We start from the raw sequence: 21269 nt of genomic DNA on the forward strand, positions 1-21269 counted from the left end.
TGACACCTATTCATAACAAAGTTTATCAATGTAGATATTATTATTATTCAAAATGGGGTAAAGGTGTTTGAAAATTTATTTACAGATAAAAATACATTGATAAACCCAGTTTAAAAAATGGATACAAATGAATAACATTTTTTTTTTTTCCTGAAACTATACACTCTTGATCGACTTCAGTTTGTACATTTGAAACGCAGGCCTATAACAATCTGAAAATTATCTTATTATGTGCTATGTTTGTTGAATGGAACCAATCGGTTCAGAATGCTGTGTCAAGTATCTCTTGGTCTGGAACTCTGAAGGTAAATCCTGACTCATCATTGGAACGCTTGACAACACTTGCCCTTTGCATTAACCGAACTAATGCTTCCACGACTTCGGACATTGGTGGTCGAAACTCTGGCTCAGGCTACACAAGGCATCAACAAAATCGCCATGTGCATTTTAGTTGACGGGGTTAAAAAATAACAATATATTCTAGACGTACTTATTAGACAATACATTTTTAATAAATAATATTAACAATAAATTATTAAAAAGGTAAGAAAGATGTTACTAGAACACGAGATACAACATGTCACAGAAACAAGAGAATTGAAGCACACTAAAATAACTTAACCCTCTTGTACTACCTGTGAGGCTATCCTCAATGCCTACTTTTAAACACTACTACAACTATTATTGTCGCCTAATCCCCACCCCCAGCACCTGTGACTTTAACCTGCTTAGGCCGAGACATGCCAGTGACAAAAGGCACGTCGAGTGTCATGGGCGTCGGAGGCATGCCAACTACCATTAGTGCCATAAGAAACATGGTATTTCTAGCACGTTACATGTCATTTAGGTTTTGGAAATTGGACTGAACCTAGCATATACTAACTGGTATGTATAACAGTTAACAGAAAATAAAATAATGAAAATGAGTAAACTAAGGCTACGGAAAGTCTTTATCATGAGCAAGAACAAAAAGCATACCTGAATACATTGGGCAATGATGTCAGCAAAACGGGAAAGAGACTTTGCAGGGTACATGCCATTTAGTGAACGGTCAACCATTTTGGCTAAGGAATCAATATCATGAAGCTGGGGAGTAGCCCAACGAACAAGAGACTGCTCTGATCTTATCCTTGAACTAGTAAATAAAAGAATCGACAGAAACAGAAAGATAGACCAACATCAAGAGCTGATGGACAATCCTATAAGCAAGCACTGTAGGCAGGAAGTTTAGACATAACGAAGAGACTACCTGTCCAGTGGTTTCCGTCCTGTCAATAGCTCTAACATCACTACTCCAAAGCTATACACATCACTTTTTACTGTATAAATTCCAGACATTGCATATTCAGGAGCACTATAACCAAATGCACCAACCATCTGAGTGGAGACCTGGAGATTTAGAAATGAAGAGTTTTCCTTTCAAGTATCACAATTACGGTAATAGCGGCTTTGAAAGGAGAAATCAAAATGCCATCTGCAGCTCAAATATGTATGTCGATTAATGGGTGTTCTACCGTAAGATCTTGAGTTTTATATATTCTTGGACGATTAGGTTTTGCAGTAGCTATGACTGTTTAAACAATGTAATCTGCGGTACAGATGGAACAAAAGTTGCAAGAGAACCACATGTTAAACAATTTGCAGATGGATTTACCGGTCGTTCAGCGTTTGGTGTTAGTGCAGCAAAAGCACAATCAGATAAGTGGGGGTTCAGCTCTTCATCAAGTAAAATATTTGCCGATTTGAAGTTTCTATGTACAACAGAAGGCAAGCACACTTCATGCAAATGCCTGAAAAGAGAAAATCCAAACTTTAGAGATAGAGTGTAATTGCGTACAAAAATTGAGATGAGAGAAATAAATTCCATAACAAACTTACTCCAGAGCTCTAGCAGAGCCAAGTGCTACTCTAACTCGAGCATTCCATGTTAGTGGTTTGCTACTATATTCATTGAAGTGCAAAGCATCATGCAGAGTTCCACCTCCAATATATTCATAAACAAGAAGGCGTTGCCCATGCTCTGCACAATAACCCACAAGAGTAACAATATTTGGGTGCCTCAGGCGTGACATGTTTGAAACAGCCTCGAGAAAATTATCTTCTTCTTGTAGTGAAGCTGCTGCACTGTCGATCTTCTTAATGGCCAAAATCTACAACACTCATAAACAATGAATAGTTTCTTTAGGTAACAGATTATGTATATGGAGAAACTGTGAAAAGGAGATCCAAGAGTACTAGGACACAATGCACATAGTAGAATAGTTGATTACCCACGCCACTCTGATTTTTCAACAAAACTAGAACACAGTTCATTGGATGTAGCTCCAAGCATATTGTATTGGTTGAACTTTTTAGGCAGTTCCTATAATTTTCTTGTATATGGATGTGTGACTGTGAGAGAACGCCATTAGTAATTAATCTGTATATTCTTTCTCTTCTTCTTCTTCTCATATTCAATAGCTAAATTATAATTTTAATTCTTGTCCAATGTGTTGGGGTTTATACCAATACCAATCGATTCCCCCACTACACAGATGACTTGTATTTGAACACAATTCAACTCCAAACAAATTCTAAATATCAACTACAACCTATGCTAACATGCCCAACTCTCTAAACAACTATTAACAACAGATATTAATGTAAAGCAGAATTAAACGCATACCACAACACAAAGATATACCGTGGTTCGGTCAATGGTGTCTACTTCTACAAGAGCTAGTTCTTTATAAAGTAGGAAGGACGATTACAATCTTTCCTTTTAGTCTTTCACCTTACTAGATCATTCTTATCTCTTTACAGGATTGTCTCTCTGTAAAGGTTATCTCTCAATCTTGATAGCTTTCAAGATTGGGTTTTCTCTGACTTTTGTGCTGCCTCTCGTGTGTTTGGTTTTGCCAAAAACCCAAACATATAGTGCCAAACTCGCGATTCTGCAAAAACAGAATCCTGCCAAATTAGGCATGGGCACGGGGCGCGCTCCGAATTGTGCTGCAACACGCGCGGGGTGCGCTCTTGCCTTGGACGATGTTCAGGCGCTTGAGTGCGTGGCGCGCTTCTGATTTGTCTGTCGAGGGCGCGGGATGCACTCTTGCCTTGGACGATGTCCAGAAGCTTGAGCGCGGGGCGCACTCTGTCTTCTCCACACAAGCTGAACTGATTTCTCTCCTTCTCCTCATGTGAGGGATAACTCCAACAATCTTACCCTCCCGAACAGTGAGGGGGGATATCTCCATGCAATTTCCAAATCAACAGGAAGAGTCTGCTACCATTCCGGCGGTAGCACAGCAAACATCAAACTTACCTTTCGGTAAGACTTTGGTCATCATATCCGACCCGTTCTTGTCGGTATGGATCTTCTCGATACACAAATGTTTGTTTTCGAGTACTTCTCTAATCCAATGATAACGACGCGTGTATGTGCTTGGATCTAGAATGAAAACTTCGGATTCTTGCTCAAATGGATGGCGCCTCGACCATCACATAAAACTACAAATTGTTTCTACTTTAGCCCTAGTTCGTCGAAGAACCTCTTCATCCATAGCATCTCTTTGCAACACTCAATGGCTGCAATATACTCGGCTTCTGTAGTGGAGATGGCAACACACTTTTGCAACTTTGATTGCCTAGAAACTGCTCCCCCTGCAAAAGTAACCAAATAACCGGAGGTGGACTTCATCGAGTCAACATCACCTGCCATGTCTGCATCAGTATAGCATTCAAGTAAGGGCTTACTTCCACCAAAACACAAACACAATTTGAAAGTGCCCTTGAGATATCTCAATATCCACTTAACACCTTCAAAATGCTTCTTATCCGGATTTGACAGAAAACGGCTTACAACACCAACAGCGAAAGCAATATCCGGTCTTGTACACATCATTGCATACATCAAGCTACCCACTGCGGATGCATAAAGAATCTTTTCCATCTGACTCTGCTCATGCTCACCCTTTGGACACATCTCTTTGCTCATGCGGAACTGGTCACCAAGCGGACAACTGACTAGCTTCACTTAATCCATGTTGAATCTCTTCAACACCTTCTCAATGTAGTTTTCTTGAGAAAGCCACAACTTCCCACTCTTTTTGTCACGAGTGATCCACATCCCAAGTATCTGCTTTGCTTGACCCAAATCATTTATCTCAAAGGACTTACTCAAGTCTTTCTTCAGCTTGAAAATCTTGTTGATGTTTGGGTCAACTATTAACATATCATCCACATACAACAATAGCACTATGAAATCCCCATTTGGAAATCTTTGAACAAACACACAATGATCGGAAACAGACTTCTTGTATCCTTGCTTCGCCATAAAGGAATCAAACTTTATGTACCACTGTCCCGGTGCCTGCTTCAACCCATACAAACTTTTTATCAGCTTGAATACTAAGTGCTCCTTGCCTTTGACCTCAAACCCCTCTAGCTGGTCTATGTAGACATCTTCTTCGAGGTCTCCATGAAAAAAGGTTGTTTTAACATCTAGCTGCTTAATGTCTAGGTTCATACTTGCTTCAACCCATACAAACTTTTTATCAGCTTGAATACTAAGTGCTCCTTGCCTTTGACCTCAAACCCCTCTGGCTGGTCCATGTAGACATCTTCTTCGAGGTCTCCATGAAAAAAGGTTGTTTTAACATCTAACTGCTTAATCTCTAGGTTCATACTTGCGGTCATACCCAATACCACCCGAATAGAAGTCATCTTCACTACAGGAGAGAAAATCTCATCAAAATCAATCCCTTTCCTTTGACCAAATCCCTTCACAACAAGGCGAGCTTTGTGCCTTGGGTGAGGATTGTTCTCCTCATGCTTGACTTTGTATATCCACTTATTTTTGAGAATTTTTCGTCCTTGCGGTTTCTCAACTAACTCATAAGTATGATTCTTATGCAAAGAATCAATCTCGGGTCATGCATGGCCTTCAACTACTTTTCTTTGTCTGTACCTTCAAGTGCCTATTGATAGTACATAGGTTCTCCACCATCCGAACATACGTATGTGGTGGATACCTAGTTGAAGCTAATCTCTCTCTATTTGACCTCTTTGCCCCATCTGGCGGTGCAGTGCCGGGAGAGGATGCACTTACGCTTGCTCGGTGGTGGTTCATGCATTTTATCGCATCTTCTATTCCAATAGGTTTCTATCTCATCACGAAGCAATAGGATTTTCATCGTGAGCTTCAAACTCATGGTTCTACACATTCTCAATCCTTATACGTTTACGGTAGGAACTTCGGTTCGAATCAACAAGATCATTGGTGAAAGCTTGTAGCTTTCACCCTCCTCAAAGTCTGCTATGGTTTGGTCTTCTATGAACACAACATCTCGACTTCGGATTACCTTCTTGTTAATCGGATCATAGAGTTTGTAACCAAACTTTTCATCTCCATAACTTCGAGGAAAAATGCACTACTTGGCTTTGTCATCAAGCTTGAATCTCTCATCCTTCGAAATATGCACAAATGCCCCGCACCCAAATACCACCAGTATCCATAATCAACATCTCGCCGACCATACTCTCCGGATAATCACTATTCGGAGGCTTTGTGGCGATAAATTGATCACATGCACGGCACAGACGCATTCTTCTACCAAGATGGGTTCTAGGTAGCTTAGAGTGAGATAGCATGCATCATCATCCTCTATAATGGTGCGGTTCATTCTCGCTATTCCATTCTCATTTGTGGTGTCTTGAGAACGGTTTGCTCATACGAATCTCATGACTCGCAATACTCTTCAAACAGCCCAATGATGTCACTCCCCCATTATCTGAGCGAATACACTTCAACAATTTCCCAGTTTTTCTTTCCACCATGCTGTGGAATTTCTCAAACACGTCAAGTAATTCATCCTTGGTCTTTAGACTATAGGCCCATATCTTTCTTGACACATCATCAATGAAGGTCACAAAGTATTAAACTCTCCCATGGGACTTCACTTTTATAGGACCACATAAGTCGTATTGCACTAGTTGAGGACATTGTCCTTTCTATGAGACGGGAATCTTTGGAAAGACACCATGTGTTGTTTTCTACCAAATAGTGAGTACATGTATTTAAATGTGTACCTTTGATGTCTGGGAAGGCCTTTTGCTTAGCAAGAACTTCCATCCCTTTTATGCCCATATGACACGATCGCTTGTGCCCGCGGTTCGGAAGCTTCTTCTTCTTTCACAGATTCACCTCGCTTTTACACAAACTAGCCCGTGTTTTGTAAAGAGAGCAAGTTTTCTTTCTCTCGCTACGCTCAATGGAACCTCGCTTTCGTTTCCATACCCCGTTATCAAACGAGTTTACAAAGTCATCGTCATCTAACTTCCCAGCCAAAATTAGGTTTAACCGTATGTCAGGGACATGTCTTACATCCTTAACTGTCAAGGTGTAGCCGACATTGGTTTCTACATGAACATCACCAATGCCTATAATCTTCGAGACGCCACTGTTACCCATCTTCACTTCACCATATTCACCACCACTGTAAGTAGTGAAGAATTCTATCGCGATTGTGACGTGATAGGATGCTCCTATATCTATCACCCACTCGTATCGACATGAGGTATTAAGGCAAAGACACACCACCTGACCGACACAATTCGGTAGGTCGCCGACTAGTGCGGTAGTATCCCTACGTGTTTCGTTCCTCTCGCACCATGTCTTTATGTACGGTTATTTTTTTTCGTCCCTCTTTAGTGTTCTTCACTCATATCCGAAGTGGCCCTTGGTAGCCACAATAGTAACATTGTCTCGCGCTTAGGAGTTCTAGCTTCACTCCTAGATTTACTGGCCATCACCTCTACAGAGCGAGATGGTTTTGTATCTACATCTCCCCCTTTCTCATGATGACAAGGATCTCGAAATGAGGAGCCTTTTGAACTCTTTCTAGTCTCCTCATTCAACAAAGACGCGGTAGCCATCTCCATGGCAGCGATTCCATCCTTGGCGCTCCCCGTAGAAAGGCGCTAATGTCTCCCAACTTTCGGGTAGAGCCTAAAAAGAAACAAAGCCTCAACTTTGTCTCCTAAATTAATCTTCATCAAATGATCGATTGATGGTATTACGTAATTCGTTAAGATGCTCGGACATTGAAGAACCTTCTTGGTACTTGCCGTGTCGGCAAACTTCTTAACGACCCAAAGACTTTGTTTCCACGGAGCTTTCTCTCATAAAGGTCTTCGAATTTCTTCCACAAGCCAAAAGTTGTAGTCTCTTGGGATACATGGTGAAAGACACTGTCGTCAATCCATTGTCGAATGTACCCAATTGTTTTTCTGTCAAGCTTGCTCCACTCAGCCGCAGCAACCGTTTCTAGTCTTTCTCCTCCATTCTCAATGGGTTGTGCCAAGTCCTTGCAATAAAGCAAGTCTTCCATCTTGGCTTTCCAAATGGTGTAGTTCTTTCTATTCAGACTCATCATGCGAGTGTTCATGGAATGGTCCATTTCTACAAATTATTTAAACTCAAATCTTCTCTTAGGAATTTTGTCAAACACCTTCCAACCAAGATTTGAATAACACCCTAGGCTAATTTAACCAAGGCTCTGATATCACTGGGTTTATACCAATACCAATCGATTTCCCCACTACACAGATAACTTGTATTTGAACACAATTCAACTCCAGACAAATTTTAAATATCAACTACAACCTATGCTAACATGTCAAACTCTCTAAACAACTATTAACAACAGATAATAATGTAAAACATAATTAAACGCATACCACAACACAAAGATATACCGTGGTTCAGCCAATAGTGTCTACTTCCACAAGAGCTAGTTCTTTATAAAGTGGGAAGGAAGATTACAATCTCTCCTTTCAGTCTCTCACCTTACTAGATCACTCTTATCTCTTTCTGGGGTTGTCTCCGTAAAGGTTATCTCTCAATCTTGATAGCTTTCAAGATTGGATTTTTCTCGACTTTTGTCTTTGCGCCTACCGTGTGTTTGGTTTTGCCAAAAACCCAAACATATAATATCAAACTCGTGATTCCGCAAAAACATAATCCTGCCAAATTAGGCATAGGCGCGGGGCTATTTCGAATATCAGACCGCGAGTGAAGGTGGGCTCTTTCTTGCTTGGACGATGTCCGGTGGCTTGGTGGCGTGGTAACTTCTAATTTAATGCGTCGGTGGCGGGGTGCGCTCTTGCCTTGGACGATGTCCAGAAGCTTGAGCGCAGGGCGCGCTTTAGAATGGCTTTGTGGAGGGCGCGGGGCACGCTATGTCTTCTCCACACAAGCTGAACTGATTTCTCTCCTTCTCCTCATGTGAGGGATAACTCCAACACAATGGCATATCTCCCAAATATATCATATCTAAGCCACAATCAAAAGCATGAAAATTGGCCAAGAAGAAAAAAGCTGCAAGGAATAATACAAATGGGCTTTTACAGGCCCGCTAGACTATTTAGAAGCATGCTTCTGATGAGAGATTTCAAGACTGTGACATGGTCAAATTTTTGGCACTTATCGTGTTCCAAAATGTTCCAAAAACCACTTGAGCCCTCCCACCACCGACCATAGTCAAGATGAACACAGCTGACGTAAAAATGAACAAGGATAAATGGAAGCCCAAACGATGAGTTGGAACCTAAACGATGATTATCTGTGCTCCAACTCATCGTTTGAGCTTAACCACACCACTTCTGATGATCCTACAGTCCCTACTAAACATTTTGTTAACTGCAACGTCCATGAGTGAGTGTAGCAATTGTAAAAAATTTGAAAGTTTGCTCTATTTTAGGGTAAACTAGAAGTCCGTTGCACTGCTTTTAAAATCTTTAAAAGTTCAATTTATTTCTAGGTAATTACTCCTTTAATTTATAATTTTAAATTTGTTTTACAACCAGACAAGCTACAAATTAACCATGCTAACTCATTTCCACTTAGTACCTTATAATGCTCATGTGAAAGAGAAACCCCTTTAATTAACTTCAGTAACAGAAATGAAATTGTGGATTGATTGTGACGTGAAAAACTAAAGGAATTTAATTTTAGTTTGTCTATCTAAATGTATGTCATTAGTGAATGCGTTGATCACCTTTCCATTAGGATACTCTGCTCGGTAAACACGACCAAGAGAACCTTCACCAACAAGAGATTCCTGACTGAAGTTGTTTGTTGCTATCTGAAGAGATGCAACAGTATGCGGTGTAGCAGTAATAGGGGCTTTTGGTCTCCTTCCAGAACTATTCATCCGTACTCTCTCACCGATCAAATTTTCTGCAGGTAGGGATTTCATATCTGTCACAGAAGTTGTACTTCTGATGGATTGATTTTGCATCTCTGTGCTGCCTCCTACAATAATAAGTGGAACATCACGGAGGCTATCAAAACTCTTGACAAGAGCTTTCATAATCATGAAACGATACAAAGTCCAGCAGCATATGAACAGAAAAGTAAGTAGTATTAATGTAAAAATTGCTCACAACATATAATTAGCATATGATTTCTCAGAATTCACTTGAGTTTTGATAATGATACGTAATTCACCATCAAAAAGATATTGATGTGTAATTGTGTATTGTAATTGCATGGACCTTACAACTAAAACCTAAGATGCCTTTCTAAAGCTTAGAAAGGAGAAAGAAAAACTCAGTCATGCTTACAAACTCGTTTTCGGGTTAAATTTTTCATGATTTCACGTGTAAAAGTGTATCACCCGATACATGATGTATCGCGTATCGTATTGTATTGTATGACACGCTACATATATCGTGCTATGATTAAATATTTCTATACACTATTGTGATATGTATCATCTTGCTTTTGATACGATACATAACGTGTATCGTACGATATTGACAACTATGTAGGTCGTTGTGTCAGACACCGACATGTGTATCCGTGTCAATGCGAGTTAGGTTTAAAATGTCGATTGACAATCAACTACCATAAACCCTACCATTCGACGTAGAAGACCAGGGGGAAAGGGAAATACTGGATTGACAAATCACTTAGGACTACAATACCAAATTGAGGAAAACTACCTTTAGCATCAACAACTGGAAGAGTTGTCAAGGTTCTTGCACCCATCCCGTTCTCATTCTTACCTTTTGTTAGCTTTCGAAGACAAAAGACAAGAGCAAGAGCTACACAGAGAACAACAAATATGGAACCCAGAGCAATACCCACAATATGGCCCGCTTTCAACCCGTTATTACTTTGATGGTCCGATTGAGAACCTTGGGTTTCATTTTTGTTTGACCCTGTAAGATCGTCATTATGAGAATTACTGGGAGGAGGTGAGGTATACAGAGGCAGAGGAGGAGCAGGACCATTGTCGAAGGAATTTCCCTCATATCTGTTTTATTGTGACCATCAAGTGAAAACAAATAAAGAACTGAATAATAAGAAAAATCTTAGTGATGCTTGAAAGAAATCTCAACAGCTTACCGAAAATTTGGGATTGAACTGATATTTGGTGAAATCCATCCACTAAAATGGTTGTTTGCAATATTTCTGTGAAATTTCAGTTTGTCAAAATAAGATGCAGTAGTTGAAAGCAGTAACCAAGAACATAAGCGAAACTTAAAACTCACAGTTCGGTTAGAGGTAGATCAGAAAGAACATTAACTGAACCTGTTAATTGGTTATTTTGCAAATAGCTGCAAGAACTTAATAAATCAGAACTAGTTCAAAAGTTAAAAACAAAAAACAAAAGCAAAAACAAAAGATGATTGGAAACTCACAGACTAGAAAGGTTGGACAAGGAGCTAAAGGAATTAGAAAGTTCTCCAGAGAAGTTGTTGAAAGAGAGATCCCTGTAATACATAAATGTCGTAAGCATCCTTAAAGCCTCTGGAAACGCAATGAGGAACAGTTATGGTTTGATTGATGGGAAATACTAATGAAAAATCTTTTGAAAACTAACACTTGACCATACATGTACCTGCGTTAGATGAATTTTTCAGCAGGACGTTCAGCCCCCTTACAAGATTTTTATTCGTAAGCCACACTGACTAGATTGAGATGCAGGCAATATATGGAATTCTAAAATATTTGTTGCACTATGGATGCTAATACCTACCTATACTCCAGATAGTGTATAAAAGGTTTTATATGTCATACAAGAGAACAAGAAGTTATCGAACTATCTCATCGGACATTTAGTAAGTTTTATTTTCATATATAAATTTCTTTTCCTAAAAGCTGTAGGTATGTTTGGTGCACATCTGAGTCACTGAAAATATGACCCCGTTGGAAAAAAAAAAAAAATGTATGCACTCCTGTAGCCTTCTGTCAGTGACTTATCACACACTTTCTACATTTCCCATTCTCATGCAGGACATGTAAACAGAAGTACACACATATAATAGCTTGTAAGAACCCTCATCATTGTATATTAGTATCCTCAGTCAACTGACTGCCTTATGCAACAATTGGTGGGACTATTGCAAAGAGAAACATCCCCTAGCATCAAAGTGTTGAGATATATGAATAGCAGTATACTACATTATGGGTTTTAGTCCCATATTGAGTATGTAGGAGTTATAGTATGTGTTGTCTCCTTATTTAAGGAGAGTGAATCCCTATCTAATATTATTCAAGAATAATAATATTTTCTCCTTTCCATAATTCTACATGGTATCGGAGCGAGTTCTAATTATTTCCTTATTTGGACTGATTCACGCCGCCGCTCTCTCTGTTTTCTCTCTTATTTGATGAACGACGTACATCTCTGTTTCTCCGGTAACGTTGTTCTGATCGCAACCTAAGCTTCCACGTTTTTCTTTTCAGTTTTTTCCTTTTTATAACCAGTCGCGAGATGCGATAGATGTTGATTTGAATCTCAGACCTATTTATTATTTTTTTGAGGTAATATTTTTTAATCGAGATGGCTACTGGTAATGTGTCTACTATCTCGACTGTTACTTCGGTTGGAACAGGTGAAGATGTCCAGTCTTTCTACCATGTTCATGATAATCTGAATCTAAAAATTACCTCACAACTATTAAATGGCTCGAACTATGTTCGATGGGCACAATCTGTAAAACTATTTGTTGGAAGCCGTGGAAAGATAGGATTTCTTCTGGGCACAAAAAATGCACTTGCAGAAACTGATATGCAGTATGCTAAGTGGTTCTCAGATGATTATAAGGTGAGGACTTGGTTGATTAATTCTATGCAACCATCGATTTCTACTGGCTATTTGTTTACAGACACTGCATATCTTATTTGGGAATCTCTTCGTACAGTATATTCTCAGAGACAAAATAATGCAAGGAGTTTCCAACTTTCCAATGAGATTGGAAATTTCAAACAAGATACTCAATCTCTTGGGGCGTACTATGCGAGACTTCGATCTGGTCGGGAAGAATTATCTCATTATGATAGTTTTATTGAATGGCCAGTTAATGCAATAGAGATTTATGCCAAGATTGTGGAGAAGAATTGAGTATTTCAGTTTCTTGTTGGGCTCAATCCTGAGTTTGAGTATGTTGTTGTTCACTTGCTTGACAAGCATCCATTCCCAACTCTTGAGGAAGCACACGCCTATTGTCTCTCTGATCGGAGTCATCGAGCGACTATGCCTCATACTCCTAGTCTTTTATCTGAGACTTCTGTTATGGTAGTCCGTTATGCTTATCCGTCACCACTGTCAGTTCTTTCATAGACTTTCCAGGCACCACTACCCGATCTTTTGCCACTGCCAGCGGCCTCTGGTAGTTCTCGTCCTCCGAAAAAGAAGTGTGATCATTGTGGCAGATTTGGGCATATAAAGACAATGTGTTATCAATTACACGGTTGTCCTGGTTCTCAACAACACTCATCATCCCAGTCCTCAGTACACCTATCTGTTGACTCTAAGACACCAGAGTTTTCTGCTTCTAGTGTTCTTTCTCCAGACGAGATCAGCAGGTTCCGACAGTTTCTCTCTGTCTTCCCAACCGGGGGCTTCTCATGTAAGTAATTTTGCAGCTGCCAATAGTGTTTCTGCATCCCAGACTTGACCTTGGATTATTGATTTGGGTGCCACTGATAATATGACTGGTATGTCCTCTCTTTTTCATACTTATGCATCTAGTTCTTGGAAACGGACAGTTTGCCTTGCAATGGGGTTGAGACTCCTATTGTTGGGAAGGTTTGTATCCCAATTACCGATTCCCTTTCGTTACCTAATGTTCTCCATATCCCTAAGTTGACCACCAATCTTATCCCTCTTACTGTGTTTTTCAGGATCTGGTGTCGCAAAAGGTGATTGGCAGTGGACGTGAAAAGGGTGGCTTATATGTACTGCATGGACCTGTTTCTCGAGTCTCTCCTCATGCTATCCAGTTCGAGTCTTCGTCTAGTAGTGAGAATGTAAAACGGGAGTTACGTTGGCATCATCGCTTAGGTCATATTTCTTTTGAGTATCTACGTTATTTATTTCCGTCTTTCTTTTCCAATGTGTCTGTGTCCCTAAGTTGACCACCAATCTTATTTAAGCTAGTAAATTTACTAGAGATGTAAACTGCAGTGTAACCTTCTATTCCTTTTACTGCATTTTTCAAGATCTAGTGTCGCAGAAGGTGATTGGCAGTGGACGTGAAGAAGGTGGCTTATATGTACTGCATGGACCTGTTTCTCGAGTCTCTCCTCATGCTCTCCAGTTAGAGTCTTCGTCTAGTAGTGAGAATGTAAAATGGGTACGTTGGCATCATCGCTTAGGTCATATTTCTTTTAAGTATTTACATTATTTATTTCCGTCTTTCTTTTCCAATGTGTCCACGCCAGGTCTATCTTGTGAGACATGTGAACTGGCTAAACATCATTGTATCCCTTATCCTTTGAGTAGTAATAAAACTTCGTATTTGTTTGATATTGTGCACTCCGATGTTTAGGGTCCTTTCCCGGTCACTCATGTTTTAGGATTTCGTTATTTTGTGTTATTCATTGACGATTTCTCTAGGTGTACTTGGGTTTATTACTTTATTTGATGAAATCCAAAGATGAGGTCTCCTCTATTTTCCAAACTTTCACCGCAATGGTTCGTACTCAGTTTGGTAAAACAGTTAAAAGTTTTTCGTTCCGACTAGGGTGGAGAATTTATGTCTCATGGTCTTCGAAAGTTCTGCGAGGCTAATGGTATTTCACATCAAACCTCTAACACTAAGACTCCACAGGAAAATGGCAAGTCCGAGAGAAAAAATCGTCATATTCTTGATCTTGCTCGGGCTATGTCTATTGGCATGAATGTTCCTTCGTGTTTTTAGTCTGATGTTGTTCTTACAGCGGTGTATCTCATTAACCGTTCTCCATCTCGAGCTCTCAGCTTTCGCACTCCATATTCCATCATTCATCCTGATCGTTCTGCTTTTCAGATTCCACCTCGTGTCTATGGGTGTGTTTGTTTCATCCAAGTCACTGGGTCTATCTCTAAACTAGATCCGCGTGCCTTGAAATGTGTGTTCCTGGGTTATTCTCATACTCAGAAGGGTTATCGGTGTTATCATCCCTCATCGTGTCGTTGTTTCACCTCCATGGACGTTATATTTTTCGAACATGCTCTATTCTTTTCGGGTGAGGTTTTATCTCAGGGGGAGTGTTTTCCAGTTCACCCTTTTCCTTGTGAGGATTCACCTTCCATTTCTCTTTCTTTTCCACTTCCGATGAGTGTTCAGCCAGAACCTACAGTCTTCCCTCCAGTCCCACATTCTGTTCCACCTTCTTTACAGGTTTATACTCGATCTTATCCAGGGAGCCAACCTCCTCCACCAAACTGCCCCGCATTTTCTGCCTCTCTAGATTCACCACTTGCCACTGATTCACCCTTACCAGGTATTGAGCCATCTTTTATCCCTCTTATACCAGTTACTACTGATGTTGATTTACCAATTGTTGATAGAACTGATACTCCACCTATTATTGTTCGGAAAGAGAAGCGCTTTGTAGGGATGCCAGCTAGATATGCTAATACTGTGGCTTATTCTATCACTGATTATACTTCAGATTATCATTTGTCTCCTAGTTACAGATCTTTTCAAGCTTCTCTCTCCTTGGTTGATATACCACGTACAGTGGTAGAGGTGTTGGCCCAGCCTCACTAGAAGGCTGCAATGTTGGAGGAATTATATGCATTGGAAGTCAATAATACTTGGGCTTTGGTTTCTCTTCCGCCTGGGAGTAGAGCAGTTCGGTGTAAATGGGTTTTCACAGTGAAACAAAATCCAGATGGAACAGCAAGTACGTACAAAGCTTGGTTGGCTGCGAAGTGGTATGCACAGATTCATGGGGTTGATTATCACAAGACCTTTGCTCCTGCAGCCAAGATGAATACGATTCGAGTTATCTTTTCTCTTGTTGCATCCAAGTCGTGGCCCCTTTTTCAGATGGATGTCATAAATGTCTTTCTCAATGAGACTTTATAGGAAGAGGTTTATATGTCTTCACCACCTAGTTTCCGTTCTTCTTCGGGCTTAGTGTGCAGGTTGAAGAAGTTTGTCTATGGGCTTAAGCAATCTCCTCGCACTTAGGTTGATACATTTGTTGCAGCCATGACTACATATGGATATGTTCAGAGTCAAGCTAACCACACCTTGTTTCTTCGACACTCTGGTATGAAGATTGTTTTTTTGCTTGTTTGTGGACGATATTGTTATTACTGGCAATGATGTTCAGGGTATTAGTGACCTGAAATCTTATCTCAGTACTCGCTTTCAGGTGAAAGATCTTGGCCCCTACGTTACTTCCTCGGGATTGAGGTTACTCGTTCTAGTTCTGGTATTTTTATCTCTCAAAGAAAATATATTCTTGATTTTATGTCTGCTTCAGGGCAACTTGCATGTCGTCCTGCCGATACACCTATTGAGCAAAACCATCACCTAGCCAACTATGATAGGGAGTTGTTGGAAGACATTGGTCAGTATCAGCGGCTTCTTGGAAAGTTCCTCTATCTTTCTCTTACCTGTCCTGATATTACGTATGCAATTGGAGTTCTCAGTCAGTTTATACCTCTGTTGCATGGGTACGCCCTAATTTCCTCTGTATCACGTACCCGTGTCGTGCAGACACGGATACGGACACGGACACCTGGACACAAGCAAAACAGTACCCTAATTCTCAGATCTCGCCGTGTCCAAATCGTCGTACCCGTGTCCAAACCAGTCACTCCGTCCCGTACCCATGCAACACAAGTTTATACACAAGCCGCGACTTCCTCATCTTCAAGCAGCTATTCGTGTGCTCGGTTACCTCAAGGGATGTCCTGGATGTGGCCTCTTGTTTCAAGATAGTGGTCAAGAGGCCACATCCATGAATAGCTGACTATGCAGGTTGTAGATCTAATCGGCGATCTACTTCCGGGTATTGTACCACTATTGGTGGTAATTTGGTTACATGGCGGAGTAAGAAACAAGATGTTGTTTCTAGGCCCAGTGCCGAAGCAGAGTACAAGGCGATGGCCTAAGGTATGTGTGAGTTGATATGGCTAAAGCGTCTTCTACGAGATCTTCATCTTCATGTCTCTCTTCCTATGACGCTTTAATGTGACAACAAGTCTGCTCGTAGCATTTTGGCTAATTCTTTGTAACATGATCGTACCAGATATGTAAAGGTTGATCGGTACTTTCTACGTGAGACGGTGACTTCTGGACAGATTTATGTTTTATATGTTCCTACGTCTTAGCATCTTGCAAACTTTCTCACGAAGGCCGCCAGTGGTACACTATTTTCTGAGGTTTTGTCCAAGCTGGGCATGTGTGATATCTATGGTCCAGTTTGAGGGGGAGTGTGATATATGAATAGTAGCATACTACATTATGGATTTTAGTCCAACACTGAGTATTTAGGAGTTATAGTATGTGTTGTCTCCTTATTTAAAGAGAGTGAATCCCTATGTAATATCATTCAAGAATAATAATATTTTCTCCTTTCCATAATTCTACACAAATGACACCTTTTTCTATGTATGGGGGTTGTCTAGACGGACACCCTTCACCCATTTTAAACCCATTTCTACCAGTTTTTAACATTTGAAAACATGCCTCAAGACCAAGAACACCCCAATTTCTCGAGACTTTTTTTTTTTGTTTGGATAAGTGATCTTTATTAAGAGGGTTGTGCATAGCACAAAAGTTACAAAAGAAAACAAAAGCGTAAAACAGTGAGTGAGGACCTCACTTGTTTACAAATAAAATAAAACAGAACACCCCAATTTCTCGAGACTTTATAAACAAGTTGTTCAAGAATCTTTACTTCTCTTTTCTTTCCTCCGCCTCACTAAATCTTTTGGCTTGGGGGAAGGACTACAAATACTGCTGTTGGTCTCGCATATCCATTGAGAATGAAAAGTTGAAGCACGACAAGCACTGAGACAACTGTGGCAGTAAAGAATCTACCTCAGGATATACAAGCTTAAAAAACTTCAGCCAATTCTATGATGATTTCATTTACTTCCTTTTATTACCTTCGTTTCCCTACTATCATCTTCTTTGGCAATCTCGTCTCTGGTTTGGTTGGTTCATCAGGTCCTAGAACTTGTTCTGGTTTTGGATTTCATTAGGAATGGGGCCATCTTAACGAACTACAAAGTCTGAGAAGAGCGAAACAGTAGATGATACTCGGAAATCTGAAAACCAAATAACATGTATGAATTCGTAAGGAACAAGACAGGGCTCTAACTCACCACAAGACGACATTTTCAGTTAAAATGTGATGTGTAGCCTTCCATTTTGAAGAATCCATGCCACAACGTGGGATGTGTTGCATAATTATATCTAGTGGAAATCTGAAAACCAAATAGCAGAAGTGCGAATTGCTGAATCAAGACAGAACTCAACCAACCACCACAAGCCACTGAAAAAGCAACTTCCAATTTCAGGCCTTGGGAGAGATAGTTACAAGAAAAAAACTCTTCTGGATGTACAAGCTCTTGCTAACTGCAAATGCTTTTAGAGTAGCCAACTCCATGGCACGATACAGCGGCAGCACCATAAGTTGCTACAGAGTTTTATCATAATTTCTAACAGAAAAGCTGCCAGCCTGCCCTTACTACGAGCAAATATAAAAACTTTGCAGGTCAAATTAAAAGTAAAACCAAGGTGCTTTGAAGGCTTTCGTTGTCTTGGCAAGTGGTAGCACTACCAAAATGGATGTAAAAAGATGCTGCAAAGTCAATCAAAATTCTGCTACATTTCAAAACTACAAAATCAATCATGATTTCTCTACAATCTTTTGTTTTGCACCAGTGTAGCCAAGTAAACAATTGGCTAATCTACTCATGAAAAATCGTTCAAACTACATATTTGAAAAGTTTGTTTTTGCCCTCGATGCATCAACTCTTAACTTGTTACACGTTTCTCTTTCTGTCTTTTTGAATTCTCTCTCTGTCTGATCTTTCACACCTTCTCATCCTATATCAATGTTCCACAGGACAGTGAGTCTATCGATAAAGTTTGAGGAGAAACAGAGAATGAACAAGTATTCTCATAATTTCTGTCTTATTCTTCTAGCTACTCATCTTCCTTCTTAATGTTCTTTCCAAGACGCCTTAATGACAAGTTATATGGTATTAATGACAAGTTATGGCAATAGAGAGCTTAACTGAATTGCATCAAGACTGATGCTTGATTTCCACATATTCTGCTAATGTGGGTAGCGTAGAACTAAGATGGGTAACAAGGAAAGGGGCCATGCTAGTTACCAACAGGGGTCAGTTTGTTTTCAAGTAATGATGAACTTTCAATACGTTTTATGGCTTTATGCCAGTTATTCAAACTTTATTCTACTGTCATTATGACACTGCCAATATTACTCGTATTTGGCAATGTAAATACAAGAGAGGGTCTATGCTGTTAATCAATATGCGTAAGTTGATTTTGGAATATTGATTTAAACCTTTAATGTTTTTATTTCCTATTGTCAATATTGATTGAAGTTAGCAATAAAAAATGGAATTTTTTTCTTTACCAAAGTTCCTTTCTAAGTGTGTCCCCCTCCAAAAAAATAAAATAAGAAATCAATAAATAAATTAAAATGGTACAAATGGAATTATACTGAGCATGTTAAGTACAACAGGATCATCAATCCTAGTGAGGTTCCAATATAGATAACAAGTTTCTAAAAGTGAGCTAAACTATGATGGCACAAGCTAATAGACTCATAGCAATACGATTTTGTGTTTTAAGGCCAACCAAAGAGCAATAAGATACAGGGAAAAATAGGATATAATATCTTACAAGCCTGAGAGACGCTGAAGATTTGCAAAAATAGGTGCAATTGACTGGGAGAACGAGTTATAGCTAATGTTCCTGCAGTAAAGAACCAAAAGGTTTAAGCATCCGGTACGACCTCCAATTCCCAAATACTTTTCAGCAAATGACAAGCCACTCACAAGTAATTGAGTGTGACGATGCTAGAAATGGAGTAAGGAAGATTTCCACTTAAATTATTGCGAGCGAGGTTTCTGCATTACAAAAATAGTCAAACAACTATAACTGGTAACAATAACTTTTCTTAAGAAAAGAAATGTGAAACAAGAAAATGATTGAGCATTACAAGCTTGTAAGATTTGGTGGTAACTGATACGGAATCGAATCATGAATGTTGTTATTGCTTAAATCCCTAACAAATCAAACATAACAAATCAGTAAACACCAATCAAACTACTCAAAAAAGGGTTAAACCATAACAAATGAGTAGTATCCTTACAATGTTCTCAATGATAATAAGTTTGCAAGTAAGTATCCCATATTTCCATTAAGTCCCAACCCAGAAAGTTGACTATAATCATATCAAAACAATCCCATATTAGATACACCAATTAATTCAATCTATTCAAAACTAAAAGATTGAAATATTCATTTAAACATACATTGAGACAACAGCGGATCCTTCACAACTAATCCCTTTCCACGATTCGCCACACGGATCACCCCCACTCGAATTCCATCCATTCAACTGAGTAGGATTGTTCAATGAGCTATACAATACTTGTAAAGCTTGAACTACAAAACAAATAAACTCACATTCATCAAAAATAATCCACCCCTTCATCCAGCCTATCAATTCAAAGCTCAAAAAACAACTTAAAGATTCTATCTTTTACATAAACAAGTTACAGTTTATACTTACCATCAGAGGGGTCAGTGATGGATAGAATGAGTGGACAAGAAAGAAGAATAACACATGCAATGAAAACAAGTGTATATAGTGATGGGCTTTTTTTGAAATGTGTCATAGTTAGTTAGTTAGTTAGTTAGTTAAAGCTGTTTAGTGTATGACCATGAAGAAAACAACAGTGCCATGGAAATGCATACAAGAAGAAGAAGAAGAAGAAGAAGGTGGTGAGAACATGTTGTTGAACGTGTGCAGTAAGGAAGAGAAGAAAAAGGATACGAAGCTTTGAAGTAGAAAAAAGGAAGAGAAAGTGTCGGCAAATGTGAAGGGAGTGAAAAGAGGAAGAAGCTAGTGGAAAGAGATGGTTTTGAGGTTGGAACTAAAAGCAAGAAACGAATGGTGTGTCATTGTCAGACTTCAGTCTCTTTCACTCTCTCAATATTTAAATATTTCTTTTCGAAAGTACCAAAATGCCCATACTAAGTTACGCCGGAATGCCGGATTGTCATTAGATGTAGGGGTGAGAATGTCATTTTGTGATTATGGGTTGCATGGCGTTAGTTGACCAACTAATTTATTTTGTTTAATTTTGTGACTTGTGAGGGGTGTGTTTTTGTTGTCAAGTGGGGTCGTTTTAAAGTGTAGAACTACACAAAAAAACACTTTTCTTTATGTGTGAAATGGTGCACCAGCAGCTGCTGGTCAACTCTTGGCTGTGTAATTATAATTTATGATCAGGTGGGTGGGGTCTTGCAGGCTTGGCACTAGTTTTGGACTTTGGTAGTGAGCAGGCGAGCAGCTAAGCAGCTGAAGTACAAAATACCGATATATATCACCATATGTCATGATATCTATTGAGTTCTCATCATGATGAGTTGGTATTTTGAAAAAAAAAAATATCCTCTCCTTGTGTTCTTTTTTAAATTTCTCTTTGATTTGATTTAACAAGACACCTCTACCTCTCTTTTTTTTTTGATAGGATAGGAACACCTCAAGCATCTTCTTCACAAACACTTAAATATTTGTTCTTTTATTACCAAGTTAGTAAGAATGCGCTCTTATACACTCTCACCTTTTGCTGGTGGAGGCCAGATGAGTACGTACCCATAATCTGGCGTACTCTAGATTTTTCCTAGAAAGTATAGTTATACATTTGTTTTACAATTCTAAGAGCATCATCAACGTGATCTTAAAATAAATTGTGACACATCAACTTTTTTCGTCGATCAAA

General features: G+C 39.4%; 1 protein-coding gene across 2 annotated transcripts; it reads right to left on the minus strand.

Moving 5' to 3' along the window:
• Positions 1-46: 46 nt before the first annotated feature.
• Positions 47-20416, minus strand: LOC147475443 (protein STRUBBELIG-RECEPTOR FAMILY 8-like). 2 transcript variants are annotated; one of them, XM_086581932.1, is made up of 17 exons: positions 20054-20416; positions 19794-19926; positions 19631-19702; positions 19478-19543; positions 19314-19385; positions 19159-19230; positions 17607-17708; positions 10690-10761; positions 10540-10605; positions 10394-10459; positions 9988-10301; positions 9039-9295; positions 1879-2150; positions 1655-1790; positions 1250-1389; positions 979-1135; positions 47-412 (listed from the first exon to the last, which is right to left on the minus strand). In XM_086581932.1, exons 1-17 carry the CDS (start codon positions 20157-20159, stop codon positions 263-265), a joined length of 2253 nt encoding a protein of 750 aa, XP_086438058.1. In that variant the 5' UTR covers positions 20160-20416; the 3' UTR covers positions 47-262. The 2 variants fall into 2 exon arrangements, with proteins under 2 accessions (XP_086438058.1, XP_086438059.1); XM_086581933.1 differs by lacking the exon at positions 17607-17708 and having other exon boundaries at positions 20054-20414.
• Positions 20417-21269: the final 853 nt, after the last annotated feature.

Source organism: Coptis chinensis, chromosome 9 (genome assembly GCF_015680905.1).
Source record: "Coptis chinensis isolate HL-2020 chromosome 9, ASM1568090v1, whole genome shotgun sequence".
Classification (NCBI taxonomy): domain Eukaryota; kingdom Viridiplantae; phylum Streptophyta; class Magnoliopsida; order Ranunculales; family Ranunculaceae; genus Coptis; species Coptis chinensis.